General features: G+C 43.6%; 1 protein-coding gene across 1 annotated transcript in view; it reads left to right on the top strand.

Moving 5' to 3' along the window:
- Positions 1-7,279: 7,279 nt before the first annotated feature.
- The window catches only part of Ca8 (carbonic anhydrase 8), a 102,974-nt gene continuing 85,249 nt past the window's right edge, over positions 7,280-25,004 (top strand). The window contains exons 1-3 of the mRNA XM_052717313.1: positions 7,280-7,463; positions 8,250-8,441; positions 24,435-24,559. Of these exons, the coding sequence (XP_052573273.1) occupies positions 7,364-7,463; positions 8,250-8,441; positions 24,435-24,559 (417 nt within the window). The 5' untranslated portion in view covers positions 7,280-7,363. The remainder of the gene's footprint in view (positions 7,464-8,249; positions 8,442-24,434; positions 24,560-25,004) is intronic.

Here is a 25,004-nt window from a genome sequence, read left to right as displayed (position 1 = left end):
TGCTATGCGTTTGGTTGTTGTTGTTGATGGTGGTGGTGGTGGTGGTGGTGGTGGTGGTGGTGGTGTGTGTGTGTGTGTGTGTGTGTGTGTGTGTGTGTGTGTGTGTGCTTGGCATGGTGTGTGGTACACAAGGGACTGCTATGCGTTTGGTTGTTGTTGTTGATGGTGGTGGTGGTGGTGGTGTGTGTGTGTGTGTGTGTGTGCTTGGCATGGTGTGTGGTACACAAGGGACTGCTATGCGTTTGGTTGTTGATGGTGGTGGTGGTGGTGGTGGTGGTGGTGGTGTATGTGTGTGTGTGTGTGTGTGTGTGCTTGGCATGGTGTGTGGTACATAAGGGACTGCTATGCATTTGGTTGTTGTTGTTGATGGTGGTGGTGGTGGTGGTGGTGTGTGTGTGTGTGTGTGTGTGTGCTTGGCATGGTGTGTGGTACACAAGGGACTGCTATGCGTTTGGTTGTTGATGGTGGTGGTGTGTGTGTGTGTGTGTGTGTGTCTGTGTGTGTGTGTAACATGTGTATTTCTTTATAAACTGTTAACAGATATATTCACATCAGGAAACAGATCGTGTTCAAGAACAAGGAAATGGGGACTTCTGGTTCTCATCTAGGCAATACCTAACTTGAACCTTCAGAGAGTGTGGGAACTTTGCTTGGAAAACTTTTTTTTTTTCCTTTTTCTGTAAAATTTTCTTTCTTGCTTCAATGTGGGCTTGTTTCTCAAGTCTTAATCTGACAAACCAATCACATAAGACATCAAGAATTGTTTCCTTGTTGTATCTTTTATTTAGGTACCAAAGCAGTGGAAACCATCCGAATTTGTACCAGATGATTTGCCCAACGATGTCCTTCTCTAAGCAACTGGTCTTGCTTTTCTTGACCAAAGTGAAGGGTCTTAAAACATATATTCCCATGAGTAAGTGGGCTTGGAATGCAGATGGGCAGGACAGAGATGGACACTTTTCTGCTCAGATTGTTAGCTCAGCCACTTTTGGCTAGTGGCATATGCTTTACTCTGCAGTGGTACCTCTGTTTTCTGTTCCCTGTGGTTGGCTGGAGCTCCCTCAGACTTGAGTGGACTCGGGATGGTAGGAAATGGCCAGCTCGAGGCTCTGGAAGGTCATTCAGCCACAGACTATTGGATTAAACAGTTCTGAAACTAGCTCAGTTTGACGTGACTATAGGAGGGCAGGAGTTATGGCACATGCCAGTCCGAGTTATGAAGCTGGCTGCAGTACTTAAATGATTATTCCCTTTTGATCTGGCTTGCTGCTTTTAAATAACAGGCGTGGCTTCACCTTGAGGGCAGAGCAGTGTCCAAATCGCTTCGGGAACTGAAGGTCTGGTGCAGTGAGGGGGTATTCTCACTTGGCAATGGCATCTTCTCCTTAGATTCAAGAGGTCTCAGTGAATTTTGAGTCCTATAATTCTGTCAGCCAAGTTGTAAACTTGCTTTGAGGCATTTAAAAATATTGAAACAAAGACAAACTAGTTAAAGAGGTATTTCCTCCCTCCCCTAGTTTTAGAACCATAGGAAAAAATAAATAAAAATAAACTTGACCAGAAAAGTGAATCCACCCTGGCTTTTGTGCTTGTTTTTGTTGTGTATTTGTCCTTTGAATTGGAATGGGAACGCTCCTCTGAGTTTCTCTGAGTCCGTTCTGTGGGTAAAAGAGCTCTTATTTGTCTTTCAAGAGCGGTCACATGTCACTCACTTCCTGGATGAAGCCCCTGTTGACACACCTGCCATCAGGTAAACTTGATCACACCTTTTTTTTTTCTTTTGGCCCTTCTGCACTCTGAAAGTCTCCACCTTAGTAACTATAAGTTTATTGCCCTAATATAAAGGTCAATCATGACATTCGATGGCTGGTGACATAAGGAAACTGATTTCTCAGCACATGGCACGTGAGGGCTACACAGGGGAGTGAAGCTTGGGAAGCTCACTGAATGTTGCAGGAGAAGGTTAAGAAATTCATATTTACCATAGACTGTTCCAGGGTTAGAGGTCTGTACAGGGTTTTGTGAGTTATTTTTCTTGTTGCTATGACCGAGTATCTGACAGGAGTACTTTCAGAACTCGGGTCTGCGGTGACAGGGAAGGTAGAATGCGTCACATCACTATGGAACACAGGACAGGTAGGGGCTGGGGAAGCACACAGTCCCCAGAACATTGCCCCAGTGATTACTTCCTCCATGAGCCCCACCTTCTACCTTTCACAAATCTCTCAAAGATGCTATCATATCATGAATTTACCCAAGGATTAATCCATTCATTAGGTCAAAACCCTCATGGTCTAACAGGCTCTGTAACTACAGCACTGCACAGGCCCAGCCAGAGACATGCTCTATTGATCTCCTAAGCGTTTGTTAATCCATTCACACTGTCAGGAAAGCTTCGCCATCACATGTGTGTTACAGGGGCACTGGGGAAGGGCACCCCGCCCTGCAGTGAGGAGCTTGCTTGGAAGAGTGATAATCTTAGATATCCCAACTCCAACAGAAATCATCTTGGTGCTAAAGTGGGTGAGAGAACCTCAGCATAACTGCTGTGGCCTTAGAAAAGGGGGCTGATTGCTGGGTTGTCTTCATTTCAGCATCCTGGGATGAAGCAATGTCTTTTTTGATTTTGTTAGCTTGAAGAGTTGTCGCATGTAGAACAACAATGGTGCTAGAATCACATGATAACTCCCCAGACTTTCTCCTGAAGACAGTACATGAGGCTGGAGAGATGACTCTGCAGTTAGGAACACTGGGAGCTCTCAGAGGACCCAGGTTCAAGTCTCAGCACCCACAACTGTCTATGCAACTCCAGTTTCAGGGGAGATGACACTCTCTTCTGGTTTCTAGAGACACCAGGCAAAACATACAGCAAAATAATTTAAAAAACTAAAAAGGCGTCATGTCTCTTCTAGCCGTATTAATTTGGTATTAACTGATTAGCCCCATGTAGAAGAGTGAAACCAGCTTCCCATCTCTCACTAGGCACAAAATTCAGTTCCAAAAGTGTCAAAGACCTTAATGCAAAACCTGAAATTCTAAAACTACTAGAAGAAAATACAGGAAAAATATTTCAAGAGGGGGATGGGCAAGAACTTTCTGAAGAAGACTCCAATAGCTTAGGAAACAATTCCAAGATTAACAAACAAGTGTGCATGATTGTGTGCAAGGACGAAGCCTCTGGGCCGCAAAGGGGACAGTCCACAGAGTGAAGAGACTCCCTGCAGAATGGGAGGAAACTTCGCCAACTATACGTTAACAGAGGACTGACATCTAGATAGCTAAGTACATAAAGGACTCCAAAAATCAAACACTGTAATAAATGTGCTAATGAAGTGACTGGAAAACTCTTAAAGGAAGAAATACAAATGGCCAAATAAAAACTGGAGAAAGCGTCCAACCTCCTTAGCCACCAGTGAAACGCAAATTAAACATTTTGGAAATTCTATCTCGCTGTTGGAATGTCCTCAATAAAACAAATAACAAATGTAGGTGGGGATTGGGGAAAGATGATCTCTCTCTGTCTCCCTCCCCCTCTTCCCGTGTGTGTGTGTGTGTGTGTGTGTGTGTGTGTGTGTGTGTGTGTGGTGTGTGCGTGTGGTGTGTGCATGTGTGTGTGTGTGTGTGTGTGTGTGTGTGTGTGTGGTGTGTGCGTGTGTGTGTGTGTGTGTGTGTGTGTGTGTGTGTGTGTGTGTGTGCATTGGGAAGCCAGAGATAACTTGGGGTGTCATTCCTCTGGAGTCATCTATGTTGTTTCTGAAATAGGGTCTCTCACCGGGCTAGAGCTTCAAGCCTCGGGGATCTGCCTGTCTCTGCCTCCCCAGTACTGTGATACGATTACACACACCGTTGTGTCTGTGCCCGTCGTGGGGAAGAACACTTATACACTGTTGGTGGGAATAGTACACCCACTAGGAAAGTCAGTGTGGATATTCCTCAAGAAAATCTGAAAAAGAGAATTATTATATGATCCAGCTTTACCAGTCCTGAGTACACACTGGAAGGAATCTAAGTCGGCACACCACAGAGACACTTGTACCTGCATGGTTATTGCTGCTCTATTCACAATACCCAGGAAATGGACCAGATTGGATGTCCACCAACAAATAAATGGATAGAGAAAATGTACATACACATAATGGAATTTTAGTCAGTTATAAGGAAGAATGAAATTATGACACCTGCAGGAAAAGTGAAAAGTGAACAAAATTAGAGGGCATTATGTTATGCCACACAAGCCAGACTCAGAAAGACACACATTTTCCTCATATATGTGAAATGCAGATCTAAATTTATATATGTGCACACACACATATATAGGACCTGAAAGTACAAAGGAGTGTATTAGAGAGAGGAAGAGGCTCATGGGCAAGGGGCAAGAGGCAACAAGGGAGTGCAGTGGAATAGATGTGGCGTGGGCGCAGAAGGAGATACTGTCTGTGAGGTGGAAGAGGACCATCAAGAGAAGAGGAGCGGGGATGGGGAAAGCAGCGAAAGTTGAGTAAAATGAAATGCACGATGACATTTTAACAGTGAAACTGTAACTTGTTTGTGGGCAGAAGTAGGTTTTATTCCTTTGGGGTCATCCACGGACTCTACTGCTGAAGATTCGGAATTAAAATCGCATAGAGAGCATTTGCCATGCACAGGCTAGCTCTCCTGTCAAGGAATTCCCAGAGGATGAGGAGCATGCAAGGTGAGGAAGGTGACAGCAGGATCTCAACTCACCCATGCACTAAGCGAGTCTTGGTAGAGTAGACAAGGGTGAGAAAGATGATTGGGAGGATGGGAAATGCAGCAGCTCAGAGAAGAGATCCCACTCTCTCTGCTCCTCTGACATCTAGTGGAGATTGTTCCTTCCAGGGATCTCTGCTTATAGCAAATGACAGTTAGTTATACAGATCTTAGTTTTAAGAAATTGTTCTGAAGATATGGTGTGACCTCAGTTATACAACACGGTGAACAAATGATGACAATTTAAAGACTCAAATCCGACATTAGCTTAAGAGGGACCCCAAGCCGGTAGATACTTCCGTTCATAATATGAAGCATGGATATTTTTAGATTCTGACATGGGATTTGGTAGTTCTTGCTCTAGCCTGTCAATTAAAGAATTGGCCTATATCTTTGATCTTTGTTTAGATTTTCTGATGACAGAACTTTATAATAGCTAGAACTAGAAATATCATCTTGGTGGTGATACAGCAGGGGACCTATGAGAGGTCTTAAGGTGTTGATAATTAGCAGTGTGTGAAGCATACAGTCTCAAAGCAATTAAGGATGGTAATTGAATATTTGGTTGCAAAGCAGAACGGCTCATATGTAGCTGGAGGTACTGCTTGCTTGAGTTACATTATACAAATGAGGTTGAAAATCCAGAAAGAACGAATATGGGCCAAACAAATGCTTGCCTCACACAGAGCCACGTTTTTTGAATAGTAGTGCCTTGTTGCTATATGTGACACTATTGGCTGCAAACTTTAATATTAAACATGTAAACTTTCAGCCTATCTCTTGTAAATATGGCACACCATTTACTTATGGAAAACTTAGCAGCCAAGGAGAGTCTGCAGTCATTTGATTTGGTAAACACTTCCATGTTCATGTACTTTAAATGCAATTAGTGGTCACACAATGGGCCACAAGGTCACATCTATGCTCATTTGGGAGGAATAGGGGAATGTTATTGATGAGTACAGAATGGCCCAGGGATTTTATCATAGACGTCCTGTATAACCTTCGCATGAACTTCATAAGCTATGACATTTGATTAATGTGAAAATATATACAAGAAACTCAAAACAAACCTAGTCTTGTGAAAAAGTTTTCAAGTAAAGTGAAAAAGAAATGCAAAACTCTCAGTGCTTATGGGAGAGTGGGCTGCATCGGTCTGCCTGGGGCTTATTAAGACAGAGGATACAATGCCACTAAATATGTGGGAAGGCTTAGAATGCAGGCTGAATTTAGTGTCTGGTTATTTCTGTCCTCTAGATGGGAAAGCCAGTTGTACAGCCTGTGTGATAAAGAAAAGAAATTACATATGCTTGAAACCCACAGGTTGTATCAGTGCTGAAGCTGGTCATCTCCTGACTTTTTCTTCTTAGCCTCCATCGGCTTTCTGAAGATGTATGTAACAGATGGTGATGTCATTTTTTTTTTTTTAAAGTTAAGATTCTAGCAGGCAGTGAAGGATAGGAACCCAGCACTTTAAAGTCCCCCAATTAATCACCTCCATCCTGTTTGAGGAACTAGCTTGCATAAAGATGTTATGATCTAGGAACCACAGTCCATTAATTTCCTCACAGACATTTTGGAGTGTGCACAGGGTATATAAAACCTAAATAGTACTCCAGGCCTGAAGCCGAGCTTATTATGCAAATGCATCTCCTAGAAATGTGGAGTAAAGGAGCTTAGGGTTAGCGAACAGGGCCGCTCACAAGAATGAAGCACTAGCCTGTGGTTGGGAAACATGGTTCAGAGGTAACGACTTGACCTCTTTGGATCTGGGAAAGTTCCTGTTTGTTTCGTAATGTGTGCATTTCACGAGGGCTTGGGAGCTATGTACGCAGTAAGGTGAGTCTGCAGCAGTACCACAAACTTAAGAAAGTGGAACCAAACACCCTATTTCATCATTGAAATACATTTAGTATAAACCTCCCAAACTATACCCACTTCTTGATGCTAATTTTTTTTCTGAAATGTTTATATGAATTTCTTGGGAAAAAAAAATTCTATACTCATTTTCACTGTGCTCTAAGGACGAATTAAAAAGTAAAACCAGCTCTCAAAGACAGCTCCCCAGGCCATGGTAGTGCATTCCTGCAATCCCAGTGTTTGCACAGCGGAAGCCTGTGAAGTTCAAGGTCATCCCTTTCTCTATGGGGAGGAGTTTGAAGCCAGCTTGGTCTCCATGAGACCCTGTCTCACAAAACCAAGCCCCAACAAAACTAACGGGTAAATGATGGGAAGTAAACCATTTGACCAGAGTCTTACTGAGTCACGGTCTTCAAGCCCTCTCCCAAAGCAAGGCAACCCATCCGCCCTTCAGGGAATTGCCTGGATCAATAGGAGCGCCCGGGCCAGGCTTGTCCTGGGGTCCCTCGGCTTCTGGGAGGGTTCTGAGGTCTCAGGCGCAGCAGGCTTTCTGGGGAGCAGCAGCCCCAGCTCGGCTTTGGCAGGCTGCTGAGTGTGTGTTCCTGTGTTGGGGGGTGTGAGTCGGGGGCGGGTCCTTGGGCCGGACACGCCCCCCACCGGCCTTAAAACGCTCGCCCGCGCCCGACCCGCCGCCGCTGGCGCTCGCGGGGACTGCCAGGCTCCGCGCGGCCCCCAGCCCCGCGCCTGCCGCGTCCGCGCCGCACAGTTGCCCATGGCTGACCTGAGCTTCATCGAGGATGCAGTCGCCTTCCCCGAGAAGGAGGAAGACGAGGAGGAGGAAGAGGAGGGCGTGGAGTGGGGTTACGAGGAAGGTAGGCTCGCGGGGCTGCTGCCGCGGCTTCTCTGCCCCACACGGTCCCGCGCTTTCCCCTCCGAAGCTGCCCCTCTGCGGCTCGCCCCTGCTGCACCCAGGCAGCCCAGCCCGGAGCAGACCTGAAACCCAGTTGCTTTCTAGTCTTGGGAAGTCCAACCAAATGAGCTTTAGAAAAACGCGTCCCGGATTGCAAGCTCAGTCAGTGCTCTTGGTGACTTTAAAAGGAGTTTCCTCAATCTGTCTCTGAAGACCCAGGGCTCCTAATAGCCATTAGTGTCCATGCTTACTGTATACACGGGGAAAAAAAAAAAAAAAAAAAAAAAAAACAGTGCAACGGAGTTCATAAATATATGTATGGGATACTGTATGTGCTTTTTAAACAAATGGTGCTCCTTAGCATTACGGGTTTCTGCTGTCTCTGAGCTTGTTGAGCGTTGCGGATATTTTCTAAGTATTGCATTATAATTGAACTGATGAGCAGAGGAAATTTCTGTGGTTTTTTTTTTCTAATCACTTAAAGATGACTTAAGTTTCCTAAGTCTCTAAATCAAGGCATCTGTGTGCACAGATATAAACACGCAGTAAAAGATTTTGTGTGTGGTATTATATTTAACAACAGATCACTCACACAATGAATGTAAAAACCCATACACATTTCTCAAATTTCAGTTGTGTTCACATGGTAGTCACAGCTATAATGTCAAGGATTGTGAGTTTTTATGTTATATTTTACTGTTATTAACTTAAAAAATCCTATTCTCAGTTTTCATCATTTTCTCGTCAGGTGTTGAGTGGGGGTTGGTGTTTCCTGATGCTAACGGGGAGTACCAGTCTCCTATCAACCTAAACTCCAGAGAAGCCAGGTACGACCCCTCACTGTTGGATGTCCGCCTGTCTCCAAATTATGTGGTCTGCCGGGACTGTGAAGTCACCAACGATGGACACACCATTCAAGTTATCCTGAAGTCAAAATCAGGTATTTTGGAGAGCATGTTTCTGCGCTGTTGTGAGCAAGTGGACAATCTCTGATTTAATTTGTATGGTTTAAAAGGTGGTACCAATGCAGTTCCTATTTTCATAGTTCTTTACAAGATGCGTTTTCTGGGGATTATTTTCTGAAATAGTGTGAAGGACTAAGAGGGTGAATGACGGCTGTCTCAGCTGGCTGTCCTCCCAAAGCTGTGCCTGGCGTGGCCTCTGTTGATTGAACAAACATTTACTGACCTGTGAGGAACAGAGTCCCTACACAGGCATGCTTCTTTGAGTTGTTCTGCTGTGCATTTTGTTCTAAATTATTGATTAGCTGAAATCATTTAATTATAATTCTTTGTTTTACAGTTTGTGAAACCAAAGATCAGAATTTAGAGATGTCATTGATGTCCGTATTCAAGATAAACCTTTCAAATTAAATTTCCCTTCTCTATTATTGACAAGAATAATTTTAGTAACAGTTAAAAGCATCCTCTGAACTCAGCCAGATATTTATATGGAAACCTAGCTCTTGGTTTTGTTTATTTATAACTTCTTGAACCTAGTTGAAATGAATCTGAAATGTTTTGTGGAAAAATTAAATTTCCAGGGAAACTGGATTTCAGCTTAAATGTAGGAGAGATGAAAGCAGTTTTGTTTTTGTTTTTTTTAAAGAAATAAGCATTAACACTGTGTTTTTCAAGGGGAATAATGACTGTTTTCTTCTTGGGAAGATTGTGACTTTCGAGTATGTTGAATGTTGACGTGCTTCACAAACAGGCTGTGCTTGCGTTAATTCCAAATTGATAAAGGAGGTGTTCCAACCCATACAACCTTTAGGTCTGTCCCTGGGCAAGGAAGGCGTTGACTCCTGCCCTTAAGTCATCAGGTTTCAGAGCTTTATTCGAAGTCTGTGAGAGAGAACATGTATTCTTTGCAGCTGTTGAGTTTAATCAGGGTGGGGACAGCTCCCGAAGAACAGTCTGTGTGGGTGGAGTTAGTTTGTTTTTCCCGAAGTTCACACATTGAACTTTGAGCGTAAATCAGAATGTTTCGGAGATGTTACCTCTGGTCACTGTGCATTCTGCATTGTACTTTGTGTATTCCTCTGCTCCCCTCCCGCCCTGCCCTCCACTCCTGAGTGGTAGCAAGAGCTGCCTGTGCCTCTGTCCTGATGCAGGCTCTGTCCTCCTCTCCCCTGGGAGCTTTCCTCCCGCATGCACCCTGGCTCTTCCAGTCACTGAGTGATCTCTCTTTTTAATATTTCACCAAACTTAAAAGTTAATTCATGCTGTGCATGGAGGTGCACACCTTTCCTCCCAGCGCTCCAGAGGCAGAGGAAGGTTGACCTCTCTGAGTCCAGGCTAGCCTGGTCTACACAGTAAACACTTATCTAAAAAAGCCAAGTAACTGAAAGACCATGTCTTGATTAGTTTATTACTTTTTTTTCTAGGATATTTCAGCTTCTCTAAGGAATTGTTTTTAAACTCTAAACACCATTATTTATTTAATGAAGTTCTTTCTTTATCAAAATGGACTACAGACATAATTTGAACAATTACCTTTTTCTACATTTTTCTCTACCCTAGCTATAGCCTATCTCATACCACCTACAACTTCTGTTTTTCTCTAGTAACAACCACTTTGAACCTTCAAGAATTATATATTTGTTTTTTGTAATTATGATATGATTACATAATTTCCCCTTCCTTACTCTAAACCCTCCCATATACCCTTTCTTGTTTTTTCATTCATTGTTATATACATATATGTAAATGTACATACATATATATTCCTAAATGTATAAATACAACCTGCTCAGTCTGTATGTGACTTAGGTGTTTGTTTTCAGGGATGAACGTTTTAAAATGGTTTCTCTTATGTTTCTTAATAACATGTTTATGTTATTTGCTCTGATATTTAGGAGCTCCCCAGGCTCCCTGCTGGGGAAGGGAAGGTGGGTCTTCTTATAAGCCTCTCCTGTCCTGGTTTTGCCCCACATGCCTAAATTATAGTTATTAAAATTAATACTCAAAACATTATTACTATGACCTTGCACCTGCCATTTCTGCCCGAGACTATATTCTGTTTTTCTTTATGGAACAATGTTTTCACCTGGAGTTACTATATTTTTGTTTATTTATTCTTAAAGTTACCTAACAGGAACTCACTTTTAACTCTGAGAGATGATAGGTCCTGTCTCAGCACATTCAAAGGCATCACGTGGTCCTTCCTTCTTGTCCTTTCTGCTGCCCCTTGGAGGTGTTCTTCTCTGTCTGGACTGACACTGAAAAGTTAAAACACACACACTTTCATTTTTCTCTCTCACTTTTAGTTTCTAAAAACTGATACTGATTGTTCCAATCAATTTCCTTTTGAATTTCACCATTCAGTGTTTCACGAAAATGAGACCTTTCTTCATTCTTTTCTGTTGCCTTCTTCCTGGGTTTTTGTTAATTCTGGGTTCCTTCTCTATCAACTCAGCTCTATCCTTTCATTTGGAGGTTCTTGTCAAGCACCTAGTGTCCAGCTCTCTGCTCCTTCTTAAGAGTGACTCTAAAATGTGGTCTAGAAGCTTGGTTCACGAAGGGAGGGGCTGCCATCTGGTCACATGGTCAGCAATGGAATCAGACAGTGACCTGGCTGTGTGGGAGAGACAGCTCTGGAGGTTGGCTCAGTGTCCTGGGACTCTACCTGCTTGCTATTTCTGCTTTTCTAGGGGCCAGTGGGTGGGTGGGGAGGGAGGGTTGTCCCACTTGTGGATGTTTGCATTCTGGCCATTGTCAACAGCCAAGAGAATGTCACCATATGCTGTGTTCGTATTCTCTAGTCACCTGCCAGGGACTACGAAGGCAGCCGTTTGGCTGTGGAGAACGCGGTGCAGAGTGAACCACTCTTTCTAGGGGGTCTTCATTTCCTGTTTGTAGTTTCCCACTCTGTGCCTCCACTCACGTCCAGGCACACCAGTGCCCCTCAGTTCTGAGTCTGCCCTGGTGTGTCTTTCCTTGTGGCTGCTATGACAAAATGTGATTTATAAATGACAGGAATGTCTCAGTTAGGGTTTCTGTTGCTGTGAAGAGACACTGTGGCCACGTCAACTCTTATAAAGGAAAACATTTAGTTGGGTGGCTTACATTTCAGAGGTTCCATCCATTATCATCGTGGTGGGACATGGCGGCATGCAGGCAGACATGGTGCTGGAGAAGTAGCTGAGAGTTCTACATCTTGCACAGGCATGAGGAAGTGGTCTATCTCACTGGGTTTAGCTTGAGTTGAGGAGACCTCAAAGCTCACCCCCACAGTGGCATGCTTCCTCCAACAAAGCCACACCTCGAACTAGTGCCACTCCCTTCGGGGGGCCATTTTCTTTTACACCACCACAAGGAGTTTCTGATTTCCAGAAATCTGGGAAGTCTCAGCTCAGGGTTGTACAGATGCAGCATCTGAGGAGAACGTGCTCTGCTGCATAGACAGCACCTCATAGCTGTGTCCTATGAGAGGACTGAGCAGACGCCATAACAGGCTGCTCAGTCTTCTCTCAGAGATCAAGCCTTGGACCCTGCTTTATGGAACCAAGCAGGCAGTGTTTGAGGGAGACCCATAGACAAAGGGCAATTAATCACTGGTGCCCCTGACAACAGAGACAAGGGAGATAGGATGTACTTAGCCTGGGCCACTGAGCCAGCCCCCACAGTTAGTACATGCTAGGCCAGTCAGCCTCCACAGCAACTCTAGGACAAAGCCAGGGACTTGTCCAGGCCTGCCCCCAAAATGGAAAACTGTACCCTGGCCAGCCTCTAACTAGCCCTGGCCAATTAGAATGTGCTGATATGACTGCCACTTGCTTGAGCCAATCATATCTAAAGTCACCTAACTGCCTTAGGACCTCCCCTTGCCTGTGCTTAAAAGAAACCCACACATCTCTCTCAGGTTCTTCGCCATCTTGCCTCTGTGTAGAATGGACAGCCCCAGCATGCTGGGATAATAAATGGTCTTGCTGATTGCATATGTGGATGATGGTCTTTTGTGAAACTTCTCCAGGACCCTAACATCCTCAAGTTGCAGAGGGGAAAGGGAACACTCTTTCCATTCTCCAGGGTAGAATGCTCATCACCTAAGCATCTCTAGCATGGCTGGACTTGGGAGCTGGCTTCAGTAGGCCATGTCCTGTGGTGGGTGTGCCTCCAGGGGGCATCTCTGCTGTTTCACTAAGTCAGAATTTCAGGCCAACCAGAGGCTCCCTTGGTTTCTTTGGCTTTTCTCTGCTGCTTTTAAATTCCACCCTTGGCCATTCTGCCCTTGCACACTCCGCTCTTTTGTGTCATGAGGTTTGAAGAGGGATGGAAGAACTTTGAGGAAGGAGGTTCTCCCTCATAACAGTGTGATGTCTTTTAAATTTCATTCATTTATTAGTCTGTTGGTTATTTTTTTGTTTTGTTTTTGAGATAGGATCTCAGTAAGTTAACCAGGCTGGACTGAAAATCACTGTGTATTGGAGATGGTTTTGAACTCCCAGCAATCCTTCTGCTTCTGTCTCCCGCATGCTAGTGTTATGGGCATGAGTACCATGTCCCACTCACATGCTTTTTAAAAACTTATTGTTTTAGTTATTGTTTTTTGTTATTAGTGTGTGTATGGTGTGTGTATGTGTGTGTGTGTGTGTGTGTGTGTGTGTGTGTGTGTGTGTGTGTGTGTGTGTTTTGCGGCTCTCTTCATGGGGAGGTCAGAGGGCCCTGCATCTCCTTCTACCTTTACATGGCTTCTTGGGATCAAATTCAGATTATCAGGCTTTGGAGAAAGTGCTTTTACCTGATGAGTCATTTTGCTGGCCCACAAATTACCCTTTTAAAGTTAAAAATAATATTCACAGGTAAGTGCAAGAGGTTTTTTTTTTTTTTTTTAAGGAATTAAAGCTGACTTTTTATTACCTGCTGTGTTGAGATCTTAGTTTCTTTGAGAATGCCTGTGACTGTGGACATTTAGTCATTTGTTCTTTTCTTTTTATTTTTTTCCTGTTTTTATTGTTAAAAAAAAAAACTCACAAAGAATTACCTAAACGAGGACACCATTTTTGCAGTATAACTTCAGTGTTTATGCTTCACAAGCTAAAGTTGTTAGTGTCATCCTAATGACGTAGTTCCTGTATATGGTCACATCTGGAAACGCTGCCTTGTGGTGAACTTGAGGCATGTCTTGAGCTCAGGGACTAGCCTCCCTACCATGCAGTTCTGATGAGCCTTTCTCAGGCTGAGGCCACTGATGATCTTCCCATGTGCTCTCCCCAGTGGGAACTGTAAAAGCCTATCAGACTCCAGCTTTGCTGCGTTTGAAATGATGTGTGGAAACCCTCTAGCTGGTCTCTCGCACAGTTGCCTGAGGGTCGTTTTAGTTCTGACTGCCTTCTTCCTGCCAATTCTTCACATCCTTAGCATGCTGGGCTGTCTAGGCTTCCTCCTCAGTGCTCCTCCCACACAGGCACTACAGTGTAGAGACTGTGTGCTGCTCTGCTTTGTGTTGTTTCCATCAATAGACAGGCCCTACACTGCATACTTTGGCAGGCTGGGACAGCCTCTGCTTGAACAGCCCAGGGAAGGAAAGTCAGTCTTCACTGAGGAACACATTCTGCCCTTGAGCAATTCCACAAGTCAGAAAGTTCTGTGGCTTCCCCATTACGTTTATTTTAGAGTTCTGGACCTACACAGAGCATATGTATCAGGCTTTCACAGGCATCCTTTGGAATACCACTGTCATTCTGTCAGGCAGGGGCCATTTTTCCTTTCTGACACTCTCTCTTTTTTTTTTTTTTTAACTCTTAGTCTTTTGGGGGCCCCACCACCCAGCTCCCAAATAATTACAGACAGAGAGACTTGTTCTTACTTATGAATTCCTGGTCTTAGCTTGGCTTGTTTCTAGTCAGCTTTTCTTAACTTAAATTATCTCATCTACCTTTTACCTCTGGACTTTTATATTTCTCTATTCTATATACCTTTCTTTACTTCTTACTCCATGGCTTGCTGTGTAGCTGGGTGACTGGCTCTTGATGTCCTCTCTCCTTCTTTTCTCTCTCTATTTCCTCTTCCCAGATTTCTCCTCCTATTTAGTCTCTCGGCCTGCCAGCCACACCTGTTTCTCTCTCCTGCCCAGCTATTGGCCGTACAGTTCCTTATTAGGCCAACTAGGTGTTTTAGACAGGCACAGTAACACAGCTTCACAGAGTTAAACAAATGCAACATAAAAGAATGCAACACATCTTTGCATCACTAAACAAATGTTCCTCAGCATAAAAAATGTAACCCATCTTCAACTAATATTCCATAGCATGATACATGTGTTCCTTCAACTCCAGACAAGTCCTGTCCTTCACCTCTCAATACTTACTGATTGCTTACTACAGCAGTACAAACTCCCTTGTCTGTAAAGCCTAAGCAGACACTCTCAGCTAGGAGAACAAATGACTGGAAATCGCTACTGGCTGTCTGCTTTACCTGTAGTGATGGGAGGGGAGGGCCTGGACAGAGCATGCCTGGTGTGCCAGATGATTGATGTGTCAGGAGAAGCTGGAGGTGCACCTGTGCAGCAAACACACTTACTCTTTGGTTTCCTTTGGCTGGCAGAGTGCATTTGGCAAGGTTATATTTTTATCTTATGCAAAAAGTTACATGCTTTGGGTGTGGTAAATAGAAGTCAGAGACAGAGCTATTGAAGGGAGATTGTTCGGGAAAATTATTAGAGGAGGGTCTGGGGAGGAAGTAGGATTTGAAGTCATCTTGAAGGGTAAATATGCTTATAGGTTGGTGAGATATGGAGCAGAGAGCTACAGAACGCACATGGAAGGATATGGGGGAAATGTAGAGATGGTGGTACAAGGAAAGGCTGATCTTTTAGCACACCTGAAAGATATATTTGTGGTGAAGGGCTCAAGGGGAAATTCAAGAGTGAGGGTGTGTTAGACCGGTCTTGAGGGATCGTGAACAGAGTCTAAAGAACGAGACTCCTCCCCGACAGGTGTCTTAAGTAGCATGTTGAACTGGGAAAGTTAACATGGTAGCACAGGATGAGCTGGGATGTAGGAGAGATTAGGATCTGGTTAAACTCAGGGCAAGAAACGAAGTGACCCAAAGACTGAGGCCGTTTTGGTACCCGGCAGGAAAGTAGGGCTGACCCAGGGCTTTACTGAGGGATAGTCTGCAGAGCTCTAGTGATGAGTGAGTGTGTGGAGTAGGGGAGAGGAGGGAATGGGTAGAGATGGGCAGGAGTGGAGACCTCGAGACTGGACCATGGTTTGGGTCCTGTCACCGTCTGTCTCTGTACCAGGTCTGCTCAGAAGCGGCAGAGTCACACTGGGCCTGGTGTTTGGCCCATTTTCACATCCTACTGGTAATTAATTGACCAGGCCACTTGCCCTGTCTCCTTGAGCTGAAGAAGTTATCTAAAGCTATCACATACATCATTTGATTTTTCAGGACTGATGAATAGCAGGAATCTTCACATCTGAGGTATATAGAATAAGAAAATTGAACATATTTATGATGATAGGAAAAACAGCATAAATATTAAAATATAATGATACCAGTTCTCATTTATTGGCAGTGGATATGTTCTCGGATCCCAAAGACTGTGCTAAATTTTCTCTATACTGTTTTTCTAGTTATATATACTTACGATCAAGTTTACCTTACAAGTGAGGCACACAGTACAAAATTAGCAGTACTATGTAGTAATCATATAAAAAGTTATAAACACATGCTGAAATAAAAATTATATGGGTGAAGTCTCTCTTTATGTTTGAAAATTTTGATTCAGTACTTTCAGTTTGTGGTTGAATGAAGGTAATAGAAACCATAGAAGGTGATTACAGGTAAGGATACATTTCTAGTGGGAACAGTGTAGTACTTAGGTGTGTGGCACTGCCCAAGCCCATATGATAGCACATTACTCCATCTAACTACAAAGGGTAAATACTTTTTTTTTTTTTTTTTTTTTTTTTTTTTATGAAATGTGGTCTTGCTATTAGCCCAGACTGAACTCCACCCTCTTGTTTCCCCTTTGAGTACTGGGGTTACAGCAAGTCACCTGTGCTCAGTAAAGGGATTTTTAACTGTCCATTAGCATAGGAGAAACTGAAAATCACTCGAGACCATTTGTGTTACCCACTGTAACTTCTTATAGCAACTTTACTTATTTGTAACTCCCAATCTAAGTTTAGGCTAGACAGTCATTCCTAATCCTGCCTCCCTGGGGTGGAGCCTCTGATCACTGGTGACTAAACAGTTTTCTTCTCAGAAAACATGTGAACCAGTCGGTACCTCGAGCCTTTCCCAGACTCTTCTTCCTGCACTGGCTACTGTTTTCTATTAGAATATAGATGAATATTAGCATATTCTTCAAAGTTCAGCTTGGCTGTTATCCCAGGAAGTCTTCATTGGTTCTGTGCATGCTACCTGGTTTTCACTTGGCCCGAGCTGGGTGTCCTCCTACCGTCCAAACATTCTCTTCACTGTCTCTGATACTTCTTCTTGGGAACACTGTTTAGGTGCTGGGGATGTCTGTCTGCCCTGGGGATGTCTGTCTGCACTGGGGGTGTCTGCCTGCACTGGGGAGGCCTGTCTGCACTGGGGGTGTCTGCCTGCACTGGGGAGGCCTGTCTGCCCTGGGGATGTCTGTCTGCCCTGGGGGTGTCTGCCTGCACTGGGGAGGCCTGTCTGCACTGGGGGTGTCTGTCTGCACTGGGGAGGCCTGTCTGCCCTGGGGGTGTCTGCCTGCACTGGGGAGGCCTGTCTGCACTGGGGGTGTCTGTCTGCACTGGGGAGGCCTGTCTGCAGTGGGAGTGTCTGTCTGCACTGGGGAGACCTGGCTTATGCTGAGGTTGGATCATTTTGCTTTATGTACCCTGTGGTCATTCCACTCAGAATGTGTGCTCAGTTCAAATGAAATGTGAAGGAGTTCTTCTCCAGTTGCTGCTTTTGAATTACATGGTAAATTTGTTTTCATCAAAGGATTATGAGGCTTCTAGAGGTTTAGGTAAATGTTTGTTCATCAGGCTGTCATATGATTCTCAAATTTTGTAGAGCTTTCCTTTGCGAGCTCTTTCTGTGTCTCTTAATCATCATGGCAAGGTCCATTAAAGGACAGACAAGAAATGGGGACCAGAAGCAATGGCGTCAGCCAGTTGCAGGTTCTTCTCCCCACTTAGTCACTCTGTGGAAATGCTGTCTCTCATCAGAGCTATTCTATGTTGTTTCATTGTAATTTCACTGACATCGATGTCATCCCAACAAGGACTCTGCCAAGCAGTGTCCAAGCATCACTGTCCAGAACATAGTGCGGTGTGGGAAAGCACCCGCTGGGTTGACTGTTTTCCTTCTAAACAGCATCTATAGAAAGGGAGTGTAGTATCTTTAGTGGATTTCAATGGCTGGGGTCAGAGTGACAATTGATTTTGGTGTATGAACAATCAATCTCGAGGGATGGATAGGAAGTGCATTTACTTGGCATCTCAAACTAAATTCAGTGTTTTGTCTTCTTCTTCTTTTTGAAATGGCCTTTTGTGGCTACATGGTGTTAGAATGGTTTACTTTGGGGTTGTTAACCAGCAGCAAAAGTGAAAAATACCCAGACCCTGGCACCTGGACAAGGGCACCTCTTTGCCTCCTTCCCTGAGGACGGACCGGGAGATAATGCCTTCCTCCTGTGCGCTCACGTACCCTCCCAGCATGTGTGGTCCACGAGGACCCTGTTGTTTCATTGTAATTCCAGGAATACAGTTAACTGTAGCCAATGAGACTGCTGCCCACTGACCAAGTATTCCTCCACCGTGTTTGATCTCCACGAGTAGACAAATTCAATTTCAACCTAAATGGATGTGAGGTCCAGGAAGCCAGGAATTCTGTCTGTTTTGTAAAAACCATTGTATCCTAAGCATTTTATACACTGCCTGGTGTCATGTAATAGATGATAAAAAATATTGTAAATGAGTCCCATGGGTTTTGAGTACCATCCCATCAAAACATGGGCCTGCGCAGTTTAAGTTTGTAGCACATTTAAAAACAGGAGCTCTGGGACTGGAGAGATGGGCCCATGGGTAAGGGACCTTGCTGTGTAAGCCTGAGGACCTGAGATCATTTCCAACTCCCAGCACCTATGGTAGAAAGATGGATATTGCAACACATATGCGTGTAAATACCTACACTGTGTGGGGGTGTGTGGAAGGTACATGGAGACAGGAGGATCTTTGGGGCTTGATGGCTTCCAGCCTACCTCCAGGCTCAATGAGAGAACCTGTCTCAAGAGAATAAAAGTGGAGAGTGATAGAGCGTGAAACCCAACTCCTAGTGCACATCTGTGTACACATCTGTATCTCTATACACATGTTCACATACACAATACACATACACCCATGCATAAGAATGAGTTTTTTTTAATCTTTTAAATTGAAGTTTTAATTGTTTTAAAGACATTCAGGAGCTGGTGTGTAATCCAGGAACTCAAGAGGCAGAGGCAGGAGGATTCAAAGCCAACCTGGGCTACGCAGTGAAATCTTGTCTTGAGAAACTAACTCAAACATTCCCCTTACTCCAATAAAAGTCTTCCCCAAACAGAAACATTGTAAAAAGATTTTGGTAATAATTCTTTTATTTTTATTTTTTTATTTTATTTTATTTTTTTTTTTTATTTTTTTTTTTTGGTTTTTTGAGACAGGGTTTCTCTGTGTAGCTTTGCGCCTTTCCTGGGACTCACTTGGTAGCCCAGGCTGGCCTCGAACTCACAGAGATCCGCCTGGCTCTGCCTCCCGAGTGCTGGGATTAAAGGCGTGCGCCACCACCGCCCGGCTAAAGTTTTTTGTTTTCTGTTTTTTTTTTGTTTGTTTGTTTTTCCAAAGCTGAGGACCGAACCCAGGGCCTTGCGCTTGCTAGGCAAGTGCTCTACCACTGAGCTAAATCCCCAACCTAATTCTTTTATTTTTAAAATTATAATATAATCATATCAGTTCCCCCTTTCTCTTTCCTCCTGCCAAGCCTTCCCACATACTCCTTCACTTGCTCTAAAGTCATGGCCTCTTTTTCTTTAAGATGTTATCACACACACGGCACACACACACATACACACACACACACACACTCCTAAATTCATAAATACAACATACTCAGTCCATATAACCTGAACGTATATAATCTCAGGGTTGACCAACAGGGAAGCTCTTCCCTGGGGAAGACCATTTTCCCCACTTTCCACATTCCTTCGTTACCCATAGTTCTTTGTTTAGGCCTGAGGCCCCATAAGCTTTCTCCCTTCCATGTTAGCATGTCTGTTGTTAGTGTCCTTGTTCAGGTCTTGTTTAGGTAACCCTGCTGATGAAACATCATGTGTATAGCTTATCTGAGATTTTTAGGAGACAAGATCTCAGAGCACACTTCCTCTGACTCTTACAATCTTTCTGTCCCCTCTTCTGCAATGATCCATGAGTTTAAGTACAAGAATTGTGTTGTAGATGTATCAGTTGGGCACCACGATCTCTGTTTTCTGCATTTTGATTGGTTGTGGCTTTTAGTAATGGTCTCTGTTGTAAAGATCAGTTTCTTTGATGAGGGCTGAGAGCTACACTTATCTCTGGTATAAGAATAAATACTTACAATGTAGTTAGGAATTATTCTGGTTCAGTAAAGTAATGGTTGTTGGTCCTCCAAGATCCATGGCCACACTAGGCCCTGGTAGTTGACTGGATTTCCAGTTCCAGGCATGATTTCTCTCTTGTTGAGTGTGCTGTAAGACTAGTTAGCTGTTGATTACTGTATGCACGCCACTACTGCATCCTTAGGGTTATTGTTACATGCTGGTCATTGTTGCATTATAGGCATCGTAGTTGGGTAGGATATTGGTTGCTTCTCTCCCTTGGAAGCTTACATGTGCCTTTTGGTACCATGAAGACTAGATCTGAGGGAGGGGCTTTCCGATCAGATCCATCTCAGGTCCTCTGGGTCCTGTGTCCAAAGTACATGGTATCTTCAGCAATTGGTACTCACCTTCTACCTCTGGGAGCCAATCAAGGGCAACAACATAGTCTGTGTTTCGGGAGTCTCTTCGACAGTCCTGACTCAAAGGGGGCTTCTCATGTTTGGTGTTGAGGCTTTTGTTAGATGATGTGTGGCTCTTGTGGGGATTATTGTCAGCCCACATGGGAAGATTTTATTTAATCTGTGTATGCATACACAAGCTTATGTGTATTAAATGTGATTTTCGGTAAATAGTCAACAGTATGATTTCTTATGACCTTTTCAGAATCCTTACTGTTATTTTACCCATCCCTCTCTCTTATTTATCTCCATTCCTCTCCCTAGTTAAAATCCCCCTCCACTTCCCTCTTTCCCCTTCAAATCATTGGGATCCTGCTGCTCCCCTATCTGCCCCTCCCCCAACAATGTCCCCCTGTACTTTCCTGGTTTCTGCAGTTACTCCAGGTTATGTATTCACATGGGAAGACTTGGGGCCGACAGCTGTCATTCATGCGTTCATGTTTGTGTCCTGGACTTTGCTCTGTTGGTCTACCCGCCTGTTTTCATGCCAGTGCCATATTGCTTTTGTCACAATGGCTCTGTGATAGTCTGGTGATCTGGAATTGCAATCCCTCCAGCCCTGTTCATTTCACTCAGGGTTGTTTTGGTAATCTGAGGTCTTTTGTGATTCCATAAGAATTTTAGGAGAGTGTTTTCTGTTTCTATGGAGAATGAGACAGTAATTTTGATTGAGATCACATTGAACATGGTTTTTGTTAGAATGATCCTTTTTTACAGTATTAGTTGTACCAATCCATGTGTGTGGGGTACCTCTCCATTTTCTAGTGTCTTTCTCTCTCTCTCTTTCCTCAGAGATTTAAAGGTTTCATTGTAGAAGTCATTGACTTCCTTGTTTAGGTTTATTCCTAGATATTTTATTTTCTTTGAGGCTGTTGTGAATAGGACTGTGTCCATGTTCTCTTTCTCTGTGGATTTATTGTTCTTGTAAAGAAAAGCTATTGATTTTTGCAGGTTGATTCTGTATCCTGCCACACAACATAATAATAATGTGTAAGACTTCCAGTATGGTCATTTTGATTTTGTAGTTTTGAACGGTGGATTTGTTTTTGTTGTGCTGAAATCCATGTCAAAACCAGTTGTATCACCCTTTTCCATGAGAAGTAGCACACTGTTCTCTGTAGCTTCTCTAAATGTGTGTCCATGTGTATCCTCGGAAGGGGATTGGGCAAATAGATTAACGGTTTTTCTTATTTTTTATGCATAATTTTTTGCTACTCTTGTTCTTTTCCATAGCAACATGGAGCTTAGCCTCTTCCAAGATAATTTTATTGCTTTCCTTTAAAAATGGAGAGTTCCAGAATTTGCCCTGAAGGCTAGAGTTAGGTCCATGCTGTGTATGGTGGTGGTGGTAGTGGTGGAGATACATTTTCTTCAGATGATGCTGACTGAGGTGCTGTGTGAGACCCCCATTTTCTCTCTGGTTTGGGTGACAGGGTACATAGAAGGTAGACTTCTGATCTCTTTCCCTGTTTTTCTCAAGATGGAGTTTGGACTAAGTGGGAGTGACTATCCAGAATCTGTGACCCCGTCTTGAAATAAAAGCCTGGAATACAATCTTAAAGCTATTCTTACAGAATAGAAAGGCAGAGCAAGTCCTCAGAGTTCTGAGTATCTGTAAACCTTTTTGATGCGTGAATTTAGATTTGTTTTGATTGTCTTTTGAAAAATCTGATAGAATTTTGTCCTCAAAGGAGAACCCAGAGTTTAGAAATCTAGGCTTAGAGAATATTTTATTTTTTTTTCAGTTCATTCTTGTAAGGCAGTAACTTATCTCTGTGGTGGGTTAGGCTCCAACTCTGGACTTTGTCCTGGGCTTGCTAACAGGGTGACTGAGGTAAACTACATTAGTCCCTCAAGCCCACTGTTCCCCTCTCTCCATAGGGATGAGAACACTGACCTTAGGAATCTGTTGTGATGGAAGGGCTCTGAATTCCCTGCTGTAGTCTTATTCTGCTGGCCGTGCATTCTGCTCCCCTTATTGGGATCTGTTCACTTCCCCTTGCAGAATTAAAATCTCTCTTGGATACTCTTTCCTCCTGAGTTGGTAGAAAGATGAGAACCAAATTTGTAAGACACTCTCAAGGACTGTATGATGTGTGGGATAGCTTCACCCTGCCTCTACTTCCTGCCATGTTGTTTCTTCTTGTTCTCTTTCTAATTTGCATTCTGGCTGTATTGAAGGCAGATCTACATAAGCCCAGTTAGAACAGGTTCTTAGCTAAGAATTAACCAAACATACAGACACTGCTGCCCCAGTTCACTTTTGTATCAGTTGTATTGGAGGGTGATGATGAAGCTGATCCCAGAGAGACTTCAGGCTCCCAAGCGAATAGTGCTCTGTTCATTGCCCCTTCTTCTAGGGTGTTGGTGATGAAGGCTGCCAGCTATTTGTGTAAAAGAACCTAAAAATTCTTAACTGGTATTATTTTTGAATTAGAAGTTGCTAGAGGAGGAGCAAAAGTCTTGAATTAATTTTCATCTCCATTGAAATTAGTCATTGTATTTTATAATATATTTTATTTCAAGTTTTTACATAGACTCTTTCTAGGGGCTATTAAAATCCTTAAGAAGTTGCTTAAGTGCAGTTTATCATGAAGATGCATTTTCACCATACTTTAATGTGTCCTTGTTTGGGACAGAGTTCTAAATCCCATTCAAAAGTGAGCACTAAATGAGGCCTGGGAGGACTGATGCTAGTGTTCTCAGCACAGTTTCAGCCCAGGAGTAGGCAGGTATGTTGAATGGTCATTGGTCTTTAAAACTAGGATTTAGTAGTAGATTGTATTTAGTTTTTATTTTAATTTTTTTTTGAGACAGGATTTCTTTGTGTAGCCCTGGCTGTCATGGAATTAGCTCTGCAGAGCAGGCTGGCCTTGAATTCACAGAAATCTGCCTGCCTCTGCCTCCTGAGTGCTGGGATTAAAGTAAAGGCGTGTGCTACCACTTTTTGGCAGATTGTATTTATTTTTATTTTATTTGTGTGTGTGTGTGTGTGTGTGTGTGTGTGTGTGTGTGTGTGTGTGTGTGCACATGTAAGAGAGAGAGAGAAAGAGAGAGAGACAGAGAGAGAGAGACAAAGACAGAGAAAGACAGGGAGACAGAGACAGAGACAGAGAATATGCCACATGTATGTGGGTGCTGAGGAGGCCAGAAAGGGTGTTGGATCCCTGGAGCAGGAGTTACAGAAGGTTGTAAGCCACCTCATGAGGGTGCTGGAAACCAAACTGGAGTCCTCTGCAAGAGCAGCAAGTGTTTTTAACCAGTGTGCCACCTCTCCAGCCTCACTGGTTGTATTAATATTAATTTTTTGGACAATTTTATCAGCTTATATCTTTTCTCTGATTGAAAGTCTACTAATGCCAATGGATGACCCAAAGATGTGGCTTAGTTCATTGGTAGATCAATGGTAGAGGACTGATTTGTATGGGGCTCTGACCATATTCTTGTCTCTTGATTAGTGCCCAGCTTAAAAGTCACAGTAAGGGGACTGGATAGATGACGACTCACTGATTAAGAGGCAGTACTACTCTTGCAGAGAACCTGAACTTGGTTCCCAGCACCCACATTAGGTAGTTGGAAACGGACTGTAACTCCAGCTCTAGGTGATCTGATACGCCGTTCTTGCCCCATGAGCACCTGAACATAATTTAAAATAAGTATTTTTAAAATGGTCTCAGGAAGGACTTATTTTCTTAGTCCTTCTCAGAATATAGGTATTATTGTCAAGGTCCTATCTGAATACCAAGCCTAGGAACTTCAGTGAAATCCGGGCAGTTTAAGTTGACCTCAGTTGCGCACTGCTTCTCACTGACTTTGCAAGTGCAGTCTTTGGAGCTCAGGGGAGCTTTGTGGGTCAGCCGCAGCAGCAGCCAATGCCTCTGTGTGTGAAGCTTATGACATCGTTCAGCAGTTCCCTTTTCTCTTTCCAGTTTTGTCAGGAGGACCGCTGCCTCAGGGACACGAGTTCGAACTCTACGAAGTTAGATTTCACTGGGGAAGAGAAAACCAGCGTGGCTCTGAGCACACGGTTAATTTCAAAGCTTTTCCCATGGAGGTAAGAGTGTTAATCTTGTAAGAATCTCATTACTTAGTAAAGAATTCAGCAAGTTACTGAAAATGCTTGTTTTAAAAGTAGATGTGTAACTCTTGAATTTTATGTTTGTGCTAAGACGAAAGAGTGCCCGGTAAATGTCAGCTTGGGGCGGCTAATGAGGCCACCTGCCTACTTTTTGGGCCCAGAGTGCACAGGGGGGTAGGCCACAAAGCAATCAGCACTCATGCCTCCTCAGGTCATAGAGAGCACACACGCACATGCACACACATATCTGAAGTGTTCCCTACAGCAATTCTTTCTTTATGAATTCATATACATTCTTCAAAACCCACTTGAAGAATTATGTCTCCATTGCTTTTTGTCTGGGTTCCGTGCCTAGGTGGAATTCATTGTCCCCTGTCTAATCTCCCAGGGGACTTGATAGTTCCCTGTCTTGCACTCACCC

Source organism: Peromyscus californicus, unplaced genomic scaffold, assembly GCF_007827085.1.
Source record: "Peromyscus californicus insignis strain IS unplaced genomic scaffold, ASM782708v3 Scaffold_5__1_contigs__length_169319896, whole genome shotgun sequence".
Taxonomy (NCBI): domain Eukaryota; kingdom Metazoa; phylum Chordata; class Mammalia; order Rodentia; family Cricetidae; genus Peromyscus; species Peromyscus californicus.
Note: the sequence above shows the minus strand (reverse complement) of the source record. Positions and strands in the feature narration are given on the sequence as shown.